This window comes from Apiospora marii (genome assembly GCF_038362585.1).
Source record: "Apiospora marii strain CBS 49790 chromosome Unknown utg000002l_segment0_segment0, whole genome shotgun sequence".
NCBI classification, from domain to species: domain Eukaryota; kingdom Fungi; phylum Ascomycota; class Sordariomycetes; order Amphisphaeriales; family Apiosporaceae; genus Apiospora; species Apiospora marii.
The window spans coordinates 1268207-1285562 of NW_027117373.1; the positions used below are offsets into that span (position 1 = coordinate 1268207).

General features: G+C 53.8%; 3 protein-coding genes across 3 annotated transcripts; all 3 read left to right on the top strand.

Annotated features, from left to right (window-relative positions):
- Window positions 1-3258: 3258 nt before the first annotated feature.
- On the top strand, window positions 3259-5809 carry PG985_002102 (uncharacterized protein; the record flags this gene model as incomplete). Its single annotated transcript, XM_066821871.1, has 2 exons — window positions 3259-5647; window positions 5709-5809. 2 exons carry the CDS (start codon window positions 3259-3261, stop codon window positions 5807-5809), a joined length of 2490 nt encoding a protein of 829 aa, XP_066689303.1.
- A 5387-nt stretch (window positions 5810-11196) lies between these two features.
- Window positions 11197-13374, top strand: PG985_002103 (Zn-finger in ubiquitin-hydrolase; the record flags this gene model as incomplete). The annotated part of the gene is made up of 1 exon (XM_066821872.1): window positions 11197-13374. The coding sequence occupies one exon, from the start codon at window positions 11197-11199 to the stop codon at window positions 13372-13374; it is 2178 nt and encodes a 725-aa protein (XP_066689304.1).
- Window positions 13375-15012: 1638 nt separating this feature from the next.
- On the top strand, window positions 15013-17300 carry PG985_002104 (acyltransferase; the record flags this gene model as incomplete). The annotated part of the gene is made up of 2 exons (XM_066821873.1): window positions 15013-15372; window positions 15402-17300. 2 exons carry the CDS (start codon window positions 15013-15015, stop codon window positions 17298-17300), a joined length of 2259 nt encoding a protein of 752 aa, XP_066689305.1.
- Between the last annotated feature and the right edge of the window lie 56 nt (window positions 17301-17356).

A 17356-nucleotide genomic window follows, 5' to 3' on the forward strand; every position in this document is an offset into this window, starting at 1 on the left:
CAAACGGTTCCCGCAACTCAAAAAACACCATGGCACAGAATGGTACGACGAATTGACGATTACACAGAGTGCCAGCCAGATCACAAAAAGGTTTCGAATGTCTGGCCAGGACAGGCCGAACGTACAAGGGACAGGCATTCGTCAGCCTTGCTCAGGCAGCACAGCACAACACAGCACAACAAGCCGGTCGTCCAGATCAAGGCAATAGCAGGAGGGAAAAGGAGACTATCCCTTGGTGTGGTGTCGGCCGACATTGACCAACCACTTGACTGCCACCCCACTTAGCCTCTAGTCATGAGGGTCGTCGCCGCAAGCGTACGGGAATAGCCAGCCCCAGCGCTACCTAGGTAGGTCGGTCGGTGGTACGCCCCAAGTCTGAGGCAGGCAGGCAGGCAGGGCAGGGCAGTGTTGACACTGTTGTGGGAGATGTAGAAGCTAGAGAGAGAAGCAAAAAACGACAAAGGAAGAGGCCAAAAAGCCCCTTTGAAAATCTTCGCACTATCCTATAGCCGCTTCCCCCTTCCGTTTGCGGCAAGCCAGAAAGCGAGCTGGGCGAGCCATTCCAGCCAAGCGCGCTGCAAGTCATCGGCCAGCCAAGGAGGAGGATAGAGGTTTTTGCTGGCGGCCTGCCAATCAGGCCTGGTGGCGCGAAGCCGGTGGTTTCCCCTCTACGGCGTACTTGGCGCCTGCATACAGGTAGAGGCGAATGTGGAGTTTGGATACAGCGGGCGGCGTGCTACGTGTTGATCGGATATTATAGAGGAGGACGCATAATACACACCAGACTCTTTTCGACGTCGATGATTAGCCTGATACAGCGAGTCAGACAGCCTACATGGCATGGTGTCACCATGATTGTTTTGTTTGCTAGCGAGGCAAAGGAAAACGCCATGTCTCCCAAGTGTTGAGTCCTCCAGGTGGCAGGTAACACGAGACGACTTCGTGTTACCCAAAAGCCCAACCTCCCCGCCCCTCGCGTTTGACATGCTGAAGCAAACAAGCGCAGGGCTGCGACAGTCGACCCGACAACTGAGTCTTCTTGAGCACAGATGGAGGTGCATATGTAGCCTAATGGGCGGACAGCCCCAAGGTATGCCATCATCGTATGAGACTAGGTGGTGCAGAATAAATGGGAATAGCCAAGGCGACTGGCGACACGTTCGCGATCCGGTATGTGAGATGCGGCTTGTTCTACTAATAATATTGGGAGGTCAGGCCATGGTTGCATTTTTACTACTACAAGCGACGACGCAGGGGCGCTCTCGGGAGATCTCTACGGAGATGCTTAGGCCAGTGCTAGTCTCTGAGTCTCTCTTGCCAGATCCCTGTCTTTTCAGTGCTAGCAGTATGTAATGTATGAGAAAGTACGTGAGGGCCTTGACGTTGCGGTCTTGCGGTGAGCGTAGTAAGGAGACCGCATAGACCACTAACGGGGTGCTTTGTGAGTTTGGCTGGAACGGCTCGAAATGTCGCGCCATAGTAAGTCGCCGGGTCTGCGCCGTTTCCGTTTGCGCGATAGTCCCGAGGAGGGAGCTTAGAAGGTACTTGCAGCAATGTACAAGCAGCTTTGGGTCTGGTGGGAAGAAAAAGCGCCGGTTCGAAAGCCGAGCTCCACCGTCAGCTTCTCTGGGGCTCCTATCGTAGTGGTATCGATAGTCTTTATCATCGTGAACTTGGATTCGTGGCCTTGGCTACCCATCGATCCATCTCTCTTCCAGTCTGGATATCGTGATGGTGGGGCTTCCTGCAGCTTCTTGCGTCGTATCCAGGGGCGGTGGCGCCCGGGAACGCAACTTTAGAGGGGAGGGGACAGCAAGAGGGGACTGGTGAAGTTCTCGAAGCAATCAGGGCAAAAGGATCTCAAAGCGACCTAGCCAAGTGGGACTGCATTCATTCCAGAATGAGAGGGAAAAAACGCGATCGGGAGGATCCAGATCCTCAAGCTCTTCAGGGTCTCATGTAGAAACCGGGCTGTGCTGGAGAACTGGCACGAAACATGACCTTAGAGGGGCGACCAGCTCTGCATCTGATGACACTCATTGCACGTAGCTGGTAGCGACTTAGCGAGCTCGACCAAGCCGATCTCTCATTCTCTTTTTCTTTCTCCTCTCTCTGGAGAGGATTTGCAACGGCTGTGCGACTGGGAGAACTGACACACCCGGTCTGTCGGTTGACCCCGAGGCTCACTCGCTCACAAGACCGGCGGCAGACAGAAGACGATGAGAACGATGCCCTCTCTTGCCCGAATGGCACGTTCATATTATATATGCATGCGAGCTACGTATAGAACCGGCCTGTTTTCGACATGGAAGCAAGCTCGCTCCAGCCAGCCCCAGCTCCAGCTCCAGCAAAGACAACTCACTGTCACCTATAACACGAAATATAGCGGGTATAGTTGCTACAAATATCACGGTAAAACCGGGCCCCCCTGTACGTCGATCTCCCTCAATTGAGTCTCAGAACGGGCCACGAGACTGCGAGAGTGCAGAGGAAAAAGAGGGACTAACCAAGAGGCTCCGGCGCCGACTGGACACTGGCGACGCTGGATCCCCCAACCCAGAACCCAACCCACCCACCAACATGAACTAAGAGACTAAGGGACTTGCAGCATCTGCTAACCTGGCCCGGCAGACTCCAGACCACTACTGCCTCCTACTGCAAAGCACACCACTGCTGCATGATTGCATTTGCACCGTACAAGTACGCTGGCGACTCCCGCGACGAGCGATGCAGCGCCGTGGGCCAATGGAGGCAGAGGCAGTCTCGATAGTAGCGTCCCCTCCCTGCTTGCAGCTTCCCCGCTATTGCTACTTTGGCGACTTGGTCGAAGCACAATGCCGATAGGCTGCTCACGATGCCGGCCGTGATTGGCCGAAGGGGCCATGTACCCTTGACTGAGGTGGTCTCCGGGGCTCCACCACCGCGACACTCATTGGTCGGCCGCCTGCATCTCCCAGCCCCAGACCGGAACAGCCAACGTTCGTCTACACCGCTCTTCTCCTCGCACAATCTCACCCACTTCTGTCGGCCATGTCCCCTCGATATTCTCGATCGGGCGCTCGACTTACACCAAATCTCACCCTCTCCAGCTTCTCTTCTCACCCTCATCCCCCATACAGCTGGCCCTCGACACCCCAGGGCATCGCACCGTCATCTCTCGAAAGAGCGGTGACGATCCTTCAGAACATACAATACTAGCGGCCATCCTCGTCTATTCCAAGTCATTCTTCTCCTCCTTTTCCTGCCTTTTCGACAACCATGAGCTTTGAATTCAATACCAGCGGGGGAGATGGGCTGTTAGACTTGACCTCTTTCGACCAGCAGCGGGACCGATATCCTTACACCACGACGGCAGCTAACTCCAATCCCGCCCTCCAGGCCATGGCCTCGAATCACCGCACGCCTGGCGCCTGGCCGACCAACATGTCCATGGACATGGCAGCCGCCGCTGCCGTTGCTGCGGCCCAGAACCAGACGGCCGTATCTTCTCCGGATGACTCCCACCACCCACAGTCGCAATCACCATCGCCGACCCAGCACAGCGCCAGCCCTCTGCAGCACTCGCCGACGTTCCATGGCGCGCCGCACCTGCACTCGCCTCCGCTTCTCACGGACTGGACCCTTCTTCAGCACCAGCAGCAGCACCAGCCCTCCCAGGATCTGGCCCAATTTATCCAGAGCAACACTCTGATCCCGTTCAACCCGTTTCAGACCGGCTTCCAGACCAATGCTCTCGGATACCTCCCGGCAACCACCCAGCCCGTCATGGACGCTGGCATGCGCACATTCAACGGCATGTCTCCGATAGAAGGCCCCCAGACGATGCAGCAACAATGGGAGGGCATGGGCATGGCCAATTGGCAGGACTTTGGTGCGCCGTTGCAGCAGTACCCCACCGATGGACTTCCCCGGTATGGGAACATGGGGAGCCAGTCCCCGACCGGAACCTATTTGGAGGTCCTGTCTCTGCCAAGCACCGGAAGCGACCAGGGCTGGACGACAGTCGATATGTACCACACGCAAAATTTCGAACAGTATCCTGCCCAAGCCCAGCACCAGGGACAAAATGCCGCCATCTTCAACCCGAGCCAGACGCTTCACATCCGCACACCTTCAGACGCAGCGCATTCTGATTCCCTGAACTTCAGCAGCGGCAGTTGGGAAGAGGTCCCTTTCAACTACTCTCCGTTCTCCCCGAGCTCGTCCTCGGATTCTTACTCGGACCCTGCGGCCGGACACCGTGAATGCTACCACGCCGACCACCATCACTCACATGACACGGTCAGCCCTTCGGCTGCTGTTTCCCCACTGCAGATCAAGGCCGCGTCCACAACGAGAAGCAGCCCGGCAAGCGGATCGGGTGTTGCCTCTTCGCCTACGAACCCTACCATTCGTAGGAATTCAGGCCCAAGAAAGAGCCCCATCACAAAGACCACCAAGTCAGTCACTCGGCGGATTTCCAACGGCAAGAAGGACGGTGCCGTGGAGAAGAAGGTTGGACGGAGAAAGGGTCCTCTCCTTCCGGAACAGCGTAAGCAGGCAAGCGAGATCCGGAAGCTGCGTGCCTGTCTGCGGTGCAAGTTCCTCAAGAAGACTTGCGACACTGGCGAGCCTTGCGGAGGCTGCCAGCCTTCTCACGCTCGTCTGTGGCAAGTGCCTTGCACCAGAATCGACATCAAGGACATCGGGTACTTCATGAAGGACTGGAAAGCCGATTACGAGCGCCATCTCAGCCGAGGGGTGTCCGTCTTCAACGTCAAGGGCTTCGCCCAAAAGGAGACTTTGATGTGGATCACGCACGGTTATGGTTTCTGCTTGCCCGTCATGGTCCGCGAGGTGTTTGTCGCAGATGACAACTGCTTCCAGGTCGACTGGGTGGAGTCCTACCAGCAGGACCAGGAGCCTATTGAGTTTGACATCAAGACCGAAAGACTCGATGTTGGCGAGAAGGGCATCAGCACTGACGCCCTGGCCGAGTACTTGGACAAGCACATTGATAGCGCTTTCGAGTCCTTTGTTGATGACCACTTTGAGGGTACTCCTTTCATCACGGAGATTTTCAAGACCGCTCACCGCTTCTACATGAAGGAGAAGTTGCCCGTTATCCGCAAGGCGCTCAAGCTTGTCCTGGCCTACAACCTGACGCAGCACATCACGTTGGTGGAGCAGCAGGGATCCGATGCGGCCTTGGATGGTCAGATTGACGATGAAGACTCGAAGTACTACGGAAAGTACGTCGCTCCCGTCATGGTCAACTTCCAGATCAAGTGTGCCATGGCAGACATGTGGCGCGAACTTCAGAAGGATATCCTGGAGGAGCTGTCTGCTCTATACTCGAGTGTGTACAGTGGTGACCGGCTCAAGAACTGGCCCACCATCTTCATGTTGGCATCGATCCTCCTCGCTGTTTGGGAGGAGATGCAGTTTGATTGCCACTACCGTGTTCCTGACCCGGTTGCGGTCGAGAAGTTCTGCAGTGACATGGAAACCACTCCCGTTGGTGTCATCACGGGACTGTTCCACGCCATCTCGCAGAAGCTGCCTGCTCTTGCCGATTGGGATACTGAGCGCCATGGCCAGATCCTCGGCAACAAGGGTGCCGTTTGTGAGGCTCTGACCGAAGTGCGACAGCACGTTCTGAAGCATGGTAAGCGCTCCTTCCCCTCACAGCCTCGGACCTTTTTGGACAAATACTAACCGGCTTACAGAAGCGTACCTGCGAACCCGCAGCCAGTCCAAGTTTGACAGATACGACTTTGATTCATTATCGAACAAGTTCTTGTCCAAACTGGTCATCAAGTCCAACTGAGGCCTGCACGAGTACGACCCGACATGATACTGCGCGTTTTGCATCATTCTGGAGAACTGTCGGCCTCTCGTGAAGAGACGGCAGGCTCTCTTCTATTTTGTCGAACTTGATTTTTCTTCTTTCATTTGTTGCAAAATTTGCTCGATTCATCCAGCGACGGCGTTCATCTCGAGATCTGACCCTTACGTCATGATCTATCTACAACAACTACTACAACCACCTGATCGATCTATTTCTCCTACATTCCCTCACTTCACGGCTGGTCACCGCCAAAGCTCGAAATACTTCACGTTATGACAGATGTCTCTGCGACGATGACAGGAATTTATGACCTCAGAATTTTTTTACGAATTTTTCAACGAAACGAAATGTATGACTTTGGAACACACTTTCTACTTTATTACTTTGGTGGCCGCGCAAGCACCAAAAGCGATCTTGTGGCATTGGAATATTTCTCAGCTTCAATGTGATTATGAGATGTTTTTTGAAAATGAGCATGTTTTTTAAAGAGTGGTCCATCATGAACACGGGGACGCACAGAGCATAGACTACATATGCATATGATTCTTTTACATGGCGTTATGAAAATCACCCAGCCCCATCGAGGATGGATGGACGTTGACGGCTGGTTTGATAGCAGCAATTCATCTTCGCTCAAAGAGAGGGGGAGAGAGGAGGGCGAAAATGCGCTGGGCGGAAATCGGAACCGAAGCAGTCGTCAGCCAGTACAACACTGTCCCGTCTGGACCTGTACTTTGTCGGCTGTTGGAAGTTCTGGTTCATTGATCGCCATGGTGTGGAGTGAGAGAGAGGCATAAAAAGCGAGACGAATGAATAGTACCACCAAAAGCACCTACCTGTCCCGTCCCATTGATCTTCCCACCACCACCTTCATCATGAGTTGCTGCTGACCTGTTCCACATGTGTGATGATGTATAAGCAGGAGCGCTATAATACGTAGTAGCTAGTAGCAAAATTGGGAGGGTATACCTCTGCTTATTCAGTAGATTGTGATGAGACAAACATGATATGCAGGCAAGGCTATCTGGGTGTGAGGGTGTGTGAGGTTTTGTGAGGTTTTGTGAGGTTTGTGTAAGTATATGCTGCCTCCCCCACCTTCCTCCCCTCTTACCCGCCCATCCTACTATGCCTTATCCCCTATCCGCCGTTATGCAGGTAAGCCACCATGTTCCTGTCTCGAACGACGGGCGGCTAGTCCCTAGTCTCGAATGTGCACCTGCTGACAGGCTCGTTGGAGATCCTGGCCTGGACCCGACTTGGTCGGATTGTGTAATTTACACTGCATGTGTATGGTAAGGAAGGATGACCACCCCTTTGGGTTGAACACCGTCCCAGTCGTTCCATTTGGATACTGTGTTTTGTACTACATACACACGCGCACCTCCTGATTCAAGACTAATGACTTGTTTCATGTGGGCAGTCACCGATAACTACGCATATACAGATCTTGGGAGGAGGCGCCCTGAGGTGCTCCCTACTGGAGCTACGAAGACTGATGATGGGTAACAGATACCTCGAGCTGCCTTGATATGACCCGAATACATGGACCTGGTAAGCTCGATACCTTGTCAAGATGTAATAATTGGTCATGTAAAAGTCAATCTTCCGGTGTCGCTGGCACCCGTTATGCATGCATCATGCAGCCTACACCCAAAGCGCACCGTCGGGTGGCCCGTAGCATCGCCCGTAACTGTCAACCTCAATAAGCCTTGCATTACAAGTATTGACGGCCGCTGCGTACCGTACTTATGTATGCGATAGGATAAATGCCATACGGTCAAGCATGATATCCAGACATGTCGTTCGGTAAGCCTTCTTGGCCCTTGACCAAAGCGCCGCTTCCGTGTATCAAGAATTGTATGTAACCCTTGAGCGGGGCCGTTATTTCGCATTTACATAATTTACCCACGTAGATCGTAGCTTACCCTCTGATGTCATGCTTTTAGATTGTTGAGAATAGTAATTGATGATATCTGATATCGAGTCGCCATGTGAGTTTACCCCAAACTGCACCTTTGGCTTCGCAGCGAAAGACTTTGTTTGCTGTTCTGGCCATTCTCAGGGGAGTCACGACAGGACAGTTGTAGCCAGCCACACACGAGGCGCAGTCCATGCGTGCCTCGGCAGAAGCAGACATGGACAAGTTCAGAATACCATGGTCGTTGCCAATCGGGCTTTTTGGCGACGACCATGCTGAAGAGGTCGGCAAAGCCAGATCGATATGACGTCGGGTATTCAGGGTCCTCGTCTATTTGTGTCAATGGATAAGCTGCAACCCCACATGAGCCCGTCTACTAACAGCCTTATGAGAGCGGGATAGAGAGGGACAAAAGGAATGATACATGTCGGCATGTCGAAGTGTACGCAACTACATCGGCTACGGATGATTGACGGGCTGAGGCTGAGAGGCTCTGTTGCTCGAGGGCGCCACCAGATCAGTTAGAAAACCAGATGCCAGATGCTTCAACGCTGTTTCGGGGATATGCAAATTGTAGGCAGTCAATGCCCATGTCCTCCTGCCTGCACTTTGCCACGTACAGTTTGCCAGCTCAGGGAAAATCCGGGGTGGCCAAATACGGATTTGCAACTACCGCAACTACTCCAAGCACTTAGGTACCAAATCCACCCACTGCCATCAACAATCGTCAGTGTCATCGACAATTGACACAACCATGTTAACACAACGTCAAAAGACATGCTGTTGACTTAGACTAGAACGCTCCAAATAGCTCTGTGCCAGATCCGGCTTTGACAATGCAATGCGGGTAGCAGGTTTCGCAATAAGAATGAAACACACTGATCAATGGTTAGACAGCCGATGATGAACGAGACCGAGAGCTGCCTCCTAATCCTTATCTTCCCCACCAAGGCCTTTAACCACTTGCCTTTGACCGCATGACGTGCCATTACTCGGACCCACCCCATAGTGGCACTTCGCAACCGCTATTGACTCTTAACTCTTGACCCCAAACGAACCATCCATCCAGGCCTCCCTCGGCAACCGATAAGGACATCCGCAACCTCTTCTCCAACCTCTCTTCTATTGAAAGGTACCTCGCATACCTTTCATACCTGCGAACAAACACAAACAGTCTGTCAGCACTTGTGCAACTAGAGAAAACGAGACTAAAGAAACAGGTGAGTAAGTTATCGCATTCGCACCTCTCTCGCCCCTTCCAGCGGCTTCGTTCGGGCTAGCTGCACTCTCCCCGTCCCTTTCCTTGCCTCTGCTTTGCCCGCCGGCAAGCCCCTGCGGGAATAAACCGGACAAGTCTCCCCAAGAACAAGCAGTTTTACGGAATATCATTACAGCAGTAATCGTTTATTCCACTGCTGTAAACTGGGATAATCAAGCGGTTTATTCCTGCGGCCGCTTGCCGGTTGCCTGGACCAAGTTCGGCCATCGGCCTTAATTTGCCCAAGGAGCCAGTAACCTTGGGCCAGAACTCTGATGAATCACCCCGGGACTTCGCTCCTGGACGCTTTCCTGAGGTCTGCTACGTAATTGGTCCTGGCCCCCCGCCTCTTCTCCAGCCCGTTCTGCCACCTTCTAGGCTGGTACCCTGCGCCTTCCTCTCGAAACACCCGTGCTGCGTGCTTGCCTGCCTCAGACCATTCAATCCTAGGTAGTTGGCCACTGCTCACCCTTCAACCTATTTATTCTTCCGATCCATCCATCCTTTCTAACATTCTCTCCCCATTCCATCTTCATCTACTCAACAAACCCATCAAACATCCACTGAAGTGCCACACACTAACCGGCATCTCCAACCCTCAGTCATCTCACTTTCCATCACTACATTCATCAACTCCCAACAATCATTGTCACGATGCAGATCTTCGTGAAGACCCTCACCGGCAAGACCATTACCCTCGAGGTCGAGTCCAGCGACACCATCGACAATGTTAAGTCGAAGATCCAGGACAAGGAGGGCATCCCTCCGGATCAACAGCGATTGATTTTCGCCGGCAAGCAGCTTGAAGACGGCCGCACTCTTTCGGATTACAACATCCAGAAGGAGAGCACCCTCCACCTCGTCCTCCGCCTGCGTGGTGGTATGCAGATCTTCGTCAAGACCCTCACCGGCAAGACCATTACCCTCGAGGTCGAGTCCAGCGACACCATCGACAACGTCAAGTCGAAGATCCAGGACAAGGAGGGCATCCCCCCTGACCAACAACGCCTTATCTTTGCTGGCAAGCAACTTGAAGATGGCCGCACCCTCTCCGACTACAACATCCAGAAGGAGAGCACCCTCCATCTCGTCCTCCGCCTCCGCGGTGGTATGCAGATCTTCGTCAAGACATTGACCGGCAAGACCATTACTCTGGAGGTTGAGAGCTCTGATACCATCGATAACGTGAAGAGCAAGATCCAGGACAAGGAGGGCATCCCTCCGGATCAGCAACGTCTCATCTTCGCCGGAAAGCAGCTCGAGGATGGACGCACCCTGAGCGACTACAACATCCAGAAGGAGTCGACGTTGCACCTGGTGCTCCGTCTTCGTGGTGGTATGCAGATCTTCGTCAAGACCCTGACGGGAAAGACGATCACCTTGGAGGTCGAGTCATCGGACACGATTGACAACGTGAAGAGCAAGATCCAAGACAAGGAGGGTATCCCCCGGACCAGCAGCGTCTCATCTTCGCTGGTAAGCAGCTTGAGGATGGCCGCACTCTGAGCGACTACAACATTCAGAAGGAGTCGACTCTTCACCTGGTCCTCCGTCTCCGTGGTGGCCAGTAAATCAACTCGGCTGCTTGACGACTTGTGAATACCCTTGACGATCTGAGGATGGCGTTCTGATTTGGGGCCCAGGATGGGCATTGCGTCTGCTTTCAGCATTGCGTTCATAGGATTCTTCGGAATCAAATTACCCTTAGTACACTAGCATCTCCAGAATGATGCACTTGATGAATGCAACTATTTCATCAACCCATAATGCGAGTTTCCTTGTGATTTTAAAATGTGTCATAACCGCATTTTCGCGTCGCAGAGAGTATGAGGTTCTGTTCAGTACTGAATTGCGACTTCAAATGCTGCTGGAAAGTGACGTCGTGAGTTATCGGGTGGGCGGGCCCCCCACCTTGTTTTGCTCGTTACCTACCAAATCTTCGCAAGGTGTTTGATCTCGTAATGTTTCTTCTTGGCTACAACCACAGCCACGCCCAAGTCACCTGCATAGTTGAAGTATGAGGCACCCGGTCACTCTCGACTATTTGCGAATAGCCGAAGTTCTGCTGCCTCCATGAGAAGCCGTCTGGTATTCTCCACATTGTGGTGGTACTCTTTTCTTGTCCTGGGCGCAACTTAGACGCTTGGGTTCAAACTTGACAATAAACGCAAACAGCTCTACGATCGAGACATGCCGTCCTACTTCTACCATCTACGACTCGAGCTTTATTCTACACCGATAGCACAATCTTCATCGAGCGTCGAGACTACGCCCAACGCTCCTCTCTGGCTGCCGCCTAAACACTTCGATATCTTCGGCGAGCTTCCGGCGCATAATCCAGAGTTCATTCCTCGCAATCGCGACAACAGGCAGCCGCCCTCGAAATACCGCCCCCCGCCCGCGGCCTACCCGAAGACTGAGTCGAATCCCGTTCTGATAGACTGCGGAAAGCCACGCCCTAGCGCCAGCGAAACCGAACCGAACCGGCTTATCCTGAACGAGAGGCAGTATCGACAGCTTCACCAGCGGACTGCTAGCTTTCCTCCTCCACAGTCACATGCTGCCATTAAGCCGCAAACGGCCGCAAAAGACTGGCGGTTCAACCAGCTCAGTATTCACAGTCTAAGGATAGCCGCTCCGACCGAAAGTGCCGACAGCGCCATGACAGCGCAGTCCAGCTCAACACCATCCGCGGCCGCGGCAGCAGTGGGACCCTCGATGGGAAGTGCGGGGAAGGCTACAAAGGCGAGATTCTTGCCCCTGAAGACCAAGGATACCAATATTGGCTGGGGCATCGTTCATTTGTATCGAGAGGTCGAGGAGACGCCCGAGTTGTCGGCGCTTGCTGATGCCGAAGAGGTGGAAGACCCGGAGCGGTTCGAGGGGGTGGATTGCACCACTTTGTGTATACCAGCGGTTCCCAGCTACCTGTCGCCAAGCGACTTTCTCGGCTTCATCGGCGAGAAATGGAGGGACCAGGTCAGCCACTACAGGATGGTCATGACGGGCCGCCTTAACCGATATCTGGTCCTGCTGAAATTCCGTGACAGCAAACGCGCCTACATGTTCAAGAGGGAGTTTGACGGCAGAGTATTTAATGATATCGAGCCCGAAACATGCACTATTGCGTTTATCCGGTCTATCACGTTCGAGACACCGATGCAGTCCAACGAGAGCTTCCCCGATTTGAGCCAAGATCCGTTTACGCCGTCCATCTCGGGCGCAGCAACCGGATCTCTTAAACCTTTCCCTCCCCCAACACCGAGCCTTGTCGAACTGCCGACTTGTCCGGTCTGTCTTGAACGCATGGACGACACAAATGGCCTATTGACAATACCGTGCCAACATGTGTTTCATTGTTCTTGCCTGCAGAAGTGGAGGGGATCTGGATGTCCAGTCTGCCGGCACACCAATCCCTCGCTCGCTACTTCTGACAGCACCGATGATGGATCCTCGTCTTCTGCTGTGGCGCACAGCGACCCCGGAAACCCGTACACACAGCCATTTGGCTCGCATGTCTCAAATCTCTGCGCGGTTTGCGACTCTCCCGACGATCTTTGGATTTGTCTCATCTGCGGCAATGTAGGCTGTGGACGATACAAAGGTGGCCATGCAAAAGAGCACTGGAAGGATACTGCTCACACTTTTGCCCTCGAGCTCGATACTCAACATGTCTGGGACTACGCCGGGGATACTTGGGTCCATCGCCTAATCCGAGAAAAGGGGGAAGGCAAGGTTGTCGAGTTGCCAGGCCGTAGCGACCTGCCCCGAGAACAGCAGGACGTGGTACCCCGTGCTAAGCTTGAAAACATAGGCATGGAATACACTCATCTGCTGACAAGCCAGCTCGAGAGCCAGCGCGTTTACTTTGAAGAGATGCTGTCGAAAGCGGCCGACAAGATTGGTAAAGCTTCAGCAGATGCCGAGACGGCGGCAGCGCAAGCTACAGAAGCACTCAAGGAACTACGATCGCTGAAAGCAAAGCATGACGTCCTCACCTCGGATACACTTCCCAGCCTGGAGAAAGACATTGCTCGTGAACGTATGCGCGCTACGAAGTCTACGGACCTGGCCCGTAACTTGAGTAAAAGCCTGCAAGAGGAGAAGCTGGTCAACGAGGGGCTCATGAAGCGTCTTGAGCACATCAACAAGCAGATGGAAACCTTAGGCGAACAGGTCAAGGGCCTTCAGGTGGAGAATGCGGACCTGAAGGACCAGAACCACGATTTGAGCATGTTCATTAGTGGGCAGGAGAAGCTTAAAGAGATGGAGGCTGAAGGTGCCCTTGAACAAGATGAGCTGGAAGCCGGGAGTGCCAGTGTGCCCGAGAGCAAACGGAAGAAGGGCAAAGGCAGAGCCAAGGGCTGAGCAGATTGGGGGTCGATACGAGCGCGCATAGAGAGCGTTCTTACTCTACAAACAGCATACAGCTTGCCATAGGTACGTGGTGATATCTCCTCGGAGCCATGAGCGGGATCGTTATCACGCAAGCCTTGCATCGAGCAGCAAGTATTACAATAGCCGACGAGAGAGTACTATCTATGGCTGGCTTAAACTTCTCTTAGGTCCAGCCGTCCGTCCGACTCTGGGTATTAGTAGCCGCCAGTCCCTGGTCTAGACCAAGTCTAGTGAGTGGTAACAAACGTTTGATTATGTTTATTTGCAGCCTATGAGGTCACGGCGCCGCCATGCTGCTCGTATCTTGGCTAGAGGACTGTTTTGTTGGGATGCAGGAAACCTGGGGTTGCATATGCCGCCTTCAAGTTCTAACCTATCATGACCTGGCTGACGCAACAGGCGCCTTGGTGTTGAATCACTGTCTGCATTGCCTGTGCCTTTTGTAATTTGTGTCTTATTGTCTCGCTCGATGCTACATGTACGTAGGAACGAGGGGTAAGTTGAGGAGGGCATATCAGCGCCACCGCGCCCCGCCCCAGCGCTCAACCCCACCAGAGCGGAAAGAAGGAAAGAAGTAGAAGAGTACTCCGTATCTAATGCCAAAAGAAAGAACCCGACCCCTGTTGCGCCACGAAATGTACCTACCTGGAACATCGCAAATTTTGGCTGGTATTGAAGCGTTCGCGAAGACACCGGCAGGAAACCTTAATAATTACTGAGACTGTTCGTGGGCTTCGATTCGTATTCAGCGCAGAAATTCCTGCTCTACTCTATTGCAGTACGAGCATTAAGAAAGAAAGAAAAGGAACAAGAAGAATAGACGCTACCCTTTGGGCGGCGAATGAAAGAACAGCGCTTTTTTTTCTGGATTATTTAAGGTGGCATGCTATTTAGGGTACCACATTGAAACTGTCGACACCCAGTTCAAGCTAAAGAAGCCCAGCACAAGATCTGCATGCCACAGTGATGCCCATGGCGATGAGCTGCTGTTAGGTAAAATATCTAGCCCATCTGGTATATTCTTGCGAAGGTGCCATTCAACAACAATTGTTCTCGCCTGACTTTCGCCCTTCTTGAAACTACCTGGGTTACATACCTACACAGTTTTTATTTGTTGGCCCAGGTATCCAGCGACTTGGCCTTATCACCAATTGCTTTGGTTTCGGGCACTCTGGTCAATTCCGGGTATGCGACCTGCAGGTGATTTGCACACCACGCTGATATCGTGCTATGCTTGCATGTGCGACAGAGCAACATCTGCCAAACCCAAGGCAGCACGATAACTTATATACCTCAGTTCCTCGCTGCTTTGCCACGTACGGGCCCGAACCCCCGAGACCTCTTTATCCACGCCATCCCGACACAATTTGCCGTTATCAGACCAGCGCAATCGTTTCTTTGGAACACTAGCTTGCGCCTCGACGACTCAGCCTGGTTGCGAGGAATACGACTCTTGCTGTCTGCTTGCTACATCTCGACAGCTCTTTTGCCCAACGAGTGCTTGCCCATTTTGGACGATTGGCGACACCATTCTCTCGCTATACCTTATAACAAACCCGTTATCCGACCCAGCAAACCCCGCCGACGAGATTGCCGACAAACGACACCATGTCAGACAATACTTCCAAGGAGCAGCAAGCTCCTGCGAAGCCAGCCGAGGAAGGCGACACCAATCCGAGCAAGGAGCTCTATCCTATGAGCAATTGGAAATACGACGCTTTCCTCTGGGGCATTTCGATTGTTATTGATTTGTTTTTCCGTGAGGTTCACCATAGAGGCTCCTGGTACGTGCCTAGATCGGGCCCGGTCCTTTTTATCGCGGCGCCACATGCCAACCAGTTCGTCGATGCGATCATCCTTCAACGGACTCTGCGCAACGAAGCCCACCGGCGCGTGTCGCTGCTCATCGCCCAAAAATCGGTCCATGGCTTTATCGGCTGGGGCTCGCGCCAGGTCGGCTCGGTCCCCGTCGGCCGCGCGCCCAAGACTCCGCGAAGCCCAAGCCGGGCCTCGTCTACATGCCCGACCCCATCAACAACCCGAACATCATCCGCGGCGTCGGCACGAACTTTGAGAGGGACGCCGAGGTTGGCGGCATGATTTTCTTGCCCTCGGTGAAGGGTCAGTCTGGGACGAACGTCGACATTTCTGAGATTGTCGGCCCCGAGGAGATACGAACCAAGCGAGCTTTCAAGGGCAAGGTTTCGCTGTTTCAGCTCACGGGCCGCGAGGATATCACCGAAGAGGGCAGGTTCACCAACCCGCAGCTCAACGGTCCCAAGCCGGGCTTTGAGGGCACCAAATACAAGCTGGCCCCTCGTATTGACCAGAGCAAGGTCTACCAAGCCGTATTTGACCGACTGAGATCTGGCGGCTGCGTGGGTATCTTCCCCGAAGGTGGTAGCCATGATCGGACTGAGCTCTTGCCGCTAAAGGCTGGTGTCGCCATCATGGCCTTGGGTACTCTCGCCCAGGATCCCGATTGCGGCCTTACCATTGTGCCAGTCGGCATGAACTATTTCCACCCTCACAAGTTCCGATCGCGAGCTGTCGTTGAATTTGGCCAGCCGTTCTCGGTGCCGCCGGACCTGGTGACGCTCTATCAGAACAACGAGCGAAGAGAAGCTATCGCTCAGCTTCTGGACATGTGCACCATGTCTCTGAAGTCGGTGACGGTCTCTACGCCAGATTACGATACACTCATGTCTATCCAGGCAGCCAGGAGGCTCTACATGACGGGCAAGAAGTTGCCCCTTTCTCACATCGTCGAGCTTAACCGCAAGCTGGCCAAGGGCTTCTCCAAATTCAAGGACGACCCCCGCATCATTGACGTTTTGACCAAAATCAAGAAGTACAACGACGAGCTCCGCTACCTGAATGTCAAAGACCACCAAGTCGAGCACGCGAGGCGGTTCATTCCCAAGGTGGTTCTGTTGCTCCTCTGGAGGGTTTTGAAACTCTGTGTCCTGGCGATTGGCGTGGTCCCCGGTCTGGTCCTCTTTGCGCCCATCTTCCTGGTCTCGAAAGTGATCAGCATCCAGAAGGCTGCCACCGCCCTGGCCGGGTCTACGGTCAAGATTGCCGGCAGAGACGTAATGGCGACCTGGAAGATACTGGTGGCCATGGCTTTGGCGCCAGTGGTCTACCACTTCTACAGCATTCTACTGTCCTACACCAGGTGCTTTGGATATGCTCCAGACTGGCTTCCTTGGTGGATCATCTTCTTTGTTAGTTGGGTTATTTGCCCTGCCATCACTTTTGCGGCCCTCCGATTCGGAGAAGTTGGCATGGACATTGCTAAATCTCTAAGACCCCTCATCCTGTGTCTCAACCCTTCGTCCAGCTACAGTTTCCACCAGATTCGCCAACAACGTGCCCAGCTTGCCGACCAGGTAGTCTCGACGATCAATGAGCTGGGGCCTGACATGTACGACGACTTTGAGAAGAACCGCCTCATCAAGGACCCGACTTTCCCCGGTGGCGTCACCAGCGTGCCCGATTTCTCGAACCCAAGCGAACCCAGCTCTCCTGTCAGCGTGGGCACCCCGCCCATGCTCTCGCGCCACAACACCACGGCATCCAGCCGGGCCCTGCCTCGCAACGAGTCGTTCTCGAACATTGGCCGGGTCGCCATGTTCCCGACCCGGCCCCCGTCCCGGGATCGAAGCCGGAGCAGCAGCAGCGGTGGAGGATTTGGGTCGGGCGCTTTCCCCATCACCGGGTTCACCACGCTTGACTCTAAGGAGGGCTTCGCTCAGGCGAACAGCAAGATCCGGGAAGCGATGGCGGAGCGTGGGCAGATGCGGCGACGCAAGAGTCATCACGGCAGCGACGACGGAACCGAGCCAGACAGCAGCCAAGACGGGTCGTGGGAGGAGATTAAGAAACATACCTAAGCAGTCTTGGTTGATACGTCTGCCTGGCGCTCTCTCTCTTACCTAAACAACTCCCC